The sequence below is a fragment of the Bactrocera dorsalis genome, chromosome 4, assembly GCF_023373825.1.
Source record: "Bactrocera dorsalis isolate Fly_Bdor chromosome 4, ASM2337382v1, whole genome shotgun sequence".
NCBI lineage: Eukaryota > Metazoa > Arthropoda > Insecta > Diptera > Tephritidae > Bactrocera > Bactrocera dorsalis.
In genome coordinates this window covers 16,515,513-16,519,751 of record NC_064306.1, presented here as the reverse complement: position 1 = coordinate 16,519,751, position 4,239 = coordinate 16,515,513, and the positions used below count along the sequence as shown (strand labels likewise).

The 4,239-nt window shown below is 32.2% G+C and overlaps 1 protein-coding gene across 1 annotated transcript; it reads left to right on the top strand.

The window, feature by feature from the left end:
• Window positions 1–642: 642 nt before the first annotated feature.
• LOC105222186 (secretory carrier-associated membrane protein 1) lies at window positions 643–3,911 on the top strand. The gene is made up of 5 exons (XM_011199400.3): window positions 643–967; window positions 1,689–1,890; window positions 3,099–3,228; window positions 3,294–3,549; window positions 3,621–3,911. The coding sequence occupies exons 1-5, from the start codon at window positions 722–724 to the stop codon at window positions 3,771–3,773; spliced, it is 987 nt and encodes a 328-aa protein (XP_011197702.1). The 5' UTR covers window positions 643–721; the 3' UTR covers window positions 3,774–3,911.
• The last annotated feature ends 328 nt before the right edge of the window (window positions 3,912–4,239 follow it).

Below are 4,239 nucleotides of genomic sequence, written 5' to 3'. Positions count from 1 at the left end.
TTCAATGAAATGCGTATTTGGCAGTCCTGGTTTTGCGTCCAATTCTATGCACAAGCGTAGGAAATTTTCTAGTGCCGCCGTGAACCAGCTATCTATCAAATGATAAGAGAACATGAAAAAAACATAAAGGATATACAAACATAATTTACTTACAATAGGGTTATAAACAATCTGCTTAGCGAAAATATGGGTGCTCTTATTGAATTCTTTTTTAATGAATTTTCCAGCAATTCCTGTAATACATTCGTAACGACTTCTGAAATTGCTCTTCGTCCCTGGCAGGCTTTCCCAAAGCGCTTTCAAATATACCATAGTTCGGTCTATCTAAATGCCGTTCATCGTTGGCGTATTTGGCGTTTTATATATTTCATTTTTATTACTAGAATAAGAATTCGTAAAATATTTTCACTGCTTCTACTCAACATCCTTGTTTCTTTTTAAATTTCAATTACGAATCAGCTGATTGTTTTGACGGCGTTTAAAGCGCTTATTTGGTCATGCAAGCATTCAAAGTACGAAAAGGCAACTAAAGCAAGTAGAACCAGACAGCATGGGGCCTGGACCTTAAGTGTTGCAAAAATTTCAATTCATATGTGTAACCCTATATTATTTGATAAATTCCGAAGTATTCCGTCATAGCATTTTAGTTATTGTAAAAAATTTTCATTGTTACTAATGGAAAATACGTAAAACATACACGAAACAAGCATAGGTATTTGAAATGTCTGGTTTTGACGACCCTTTTGGTGAAAATCCTTTTGCCGATCCTGCTATACAACAGGCAACAAGAGTAACAACTAATATTCAAAATTCATTGGAAGAATATAACCCATTTGACTCGGATGACGGTAAACATAAGTTGCAGATAAACTCTGGTAATAATGCAGCAGTCGTCCAGCCTTTATCGCAAAACGCCCCTCCTACTGCTGCAAGTACGAGTATTCAAATAACTACTGAGGAATTGCAGGTATTTTTTTTGTAATATTACAATTTTATTCTGGGCCGGTATATGTACATACATACATAATATATGTGAACATACATATGTACATAAATTTCTTCAAATGCACATATTTGTAATGCCCTTTCCATTGTATATCTACATGATGTCGATTTTTTCGAGCGTGTCAAAGCGTAGGCTGAATATGTACATACATATATGTACATTTGTGCATCATCGATAACAAAGCAATATTGCAAAGCTGGCTGATTAATCTTTATATTTTTAAGTTAGGCACAATAAGTTTGCAACCTGATACGGTATTGCAGGTTATTGAGCTATATACATATATTGATTTTATAATAGCAATAATAAATTGCATCGTATTTAATCTGATAGTTTAGTCAGTTTGATTCAATAGTTGTATATTTACCTTCGACGTATGCATGATTACTTGGTTTTCATTTTTTTCTGTCAAGTTTCTTTAGTTCCATATAAAGAGTTTTCAATAAATCGCATTATTAAAATAAATTTTATATGGGTTGTCCTTTTCAAATTCATAAATACTTTTATTTTCAATACCAATATGTTAACATGTGTGTACTTTGCAGTCACAAGGATTGCAACGATAAGTAATATCTGATTGTATCTTTTTGAGAATTGAAAGATTGTATTATATTTTCTAGTTTCTATCATACAAGTAGCAACAGAGACTATTTATAAACTATTTACGAAAAATTTCTTACAGCGCCGTCAAGAGGAATTAGATCGAAAAGCGGCTGAATTAGATAGAAGAGAACAGCAGCTCCAAGGGAATGTTCCTCAACTGAATAATTGGCCGCCATTACCGGATAATTTTTGTGTGAAGCCATGTTTTTATCAGGATTTCAACTTGGAGATTCCGCCAGAGTTTCAGAAACTAGTAAAACACTTGTACTACACATGGATGTGTAAGTAAAATTTCTAGTTTTATAATTTTTATTGGTAGTGGTTTTATGGAATCGTATATTCGGAATCAAAAAATGCATTAGATGGTTGAAGGAGAAATTGTTACAACTTTGAAGTCAAATGTTGTATGACGAAGTTAGGCCCAATTGATTATTGCAAAAGTCTTTTTAAATATGTTTTGACTATTTTGTATCTTAAACAGCTTCACAAATAATTTTATATTACTTAATTATAAATAGCAATTATCTGGTAAGGGGCCATCCATAAATTACGTCTCACGAATTTAAAGACTTTTTAACCCCTCCCCCTTCCCCCTCCTTGTCACTAGTTGTCACATTTGTCAGGGGTGTTGTGGAATCCAAGACAGAATTGCTTAGCTGTCAGAATTGCAAATCAATTCTGATTATCACTGGTGTCACAGAATCTAATTGGATTTTAACCTTTTTGAACATAAGCAAAACCAATATTCGAATCAGCTGTGTACTAATGTGACAAAACTTGCAAATGAATGCATTTGGAAGCAATCCTATTAAAGTTTTTAATAAGTTCCAAATTAAAGAAAGATTTTAAGAGATAACATTTATCGAATGAATAGTGACGCATTTGGGTGTTAAATTACGTTGATTACGTTTTGTAAATCTGATATCTTTAAATACCCGCATTTTCTTTTTCCAAGAACTCAATAATTAAGACATTTCGTGTTTTATATTTATGTTTTCCCCTATAAAAATAAAGATAAATCAATTCGTAGCAATAAAATAACTGGATTTCTTAACTTACATTTTAAATCCGTGTGCGGCTATCTTCTTGCTTTGTTTCTGACTGCAAAACCGATAAAATTGGTTTCCGTGACACCCAAAACCGATACAAATTCTGTTTCGAATATCAAATCAATAATGTCTGAATTCATGACACCTACTGCTTTTTTTGATCGGTTTCAATTCTGATTCCGACAACTATCAGATTCCACAACACCCCTGAATAATTCGAAAAGAATAAAAATTATTACAATTAATACAAATAGACATATAATAATTTGTTAAGTGTAAATGTTATTATGAAATTAAAATGAAGTTTTTATTGGAAATACAAGTATTTCAAAATTGTAGACTATACGTAGTAAACAAAAACACTACAAATAAACAATTTATTAGTACACTTACTTTTAATAAGAGCAAATAAATTTAATTGCATTTTGTTTTATTTTCAGTTTACACCATGACTATGGTACTCAATATAATTGGTGGATTAATAATTCTATTTTACTCTGGGAAAATTACCACCTTTGGTTTAGCTTTATTTTACGCAATGCTTTCTACTCCTGCATCTTACATTTGTTGGTAAGTAAATGAGTTGATTGATCTTAAGTAATAACTGAAAAATAACACTAAATTTTTAATCATAGGTTTCGACCGGCTTATAAAGCTTTCCGAAATGATTCCAGCTTTAATTTCATGGTATTTTTTTTTGTATATTTTTTTCAAACTGTGCTTACAGTTTTTCAAGCCGTCGGTCTTCCCGACACGGGGTATTGCGGATTTTATATTGCTATTTCGCAATTTGAAGGGACAGCATCGGGTATCATTGTAGGACTGCTTTTGCTTTGCATAGCTTTTTGTTTTGCAACAACCGCAGCTGCAAATATAATGATGATTACGAAGGTACTTTATAATGTGCAATTGAATTTGAAAAATACCTTTAATACGAAATATTTTTGTTTATTCCTCCCTAGATTCATTCAATTTACCGTAGCACTGGGGCCAGTATGGCTAAAGCGCAGCAAGAATTCGCAACAGAATTTATGAGAAATCAGCACATACAACAAGCTGCTTCTTCGGCCGTGAATACCGCAATAAATTCACAGATTAACAACAGTAGATACTAAATTACCATGTTCACATAGCTCTACGCATAATAAGGCAAGGGTTTTCATTGCTCTTTAAATGTTTAAAATTCCTTGAAATGTAAGCTACATTATCAGTATATGTTATATAAATAAACGCTTGTAAAATACCCAGCGAAATTCTGTCTTTTTGGTGGTTATACCTAACGCACACATTAATTGTAGCAGGAAATCAGACATTGGGTTTAGCCAAAAAACCGGTTGAATGATATTAACCACATCTATTTAAAATTTCCACAAATGTAGTATACAAACAGCAGCGAGCAATGTGGTTAATAGTTATTTGGCACTGTACAATATATTGTTACCGATTACTTTTAATATAACATAATTAAGCATGTAACGTCCATCTTGCACTCAGTTTGAAAATGTCAAAGATATTCCGTTATTTCGTAGAATAGATAATATTGTGATGCTTGCAATTTTCAGCGAGTAGAGAAAAAGTAAT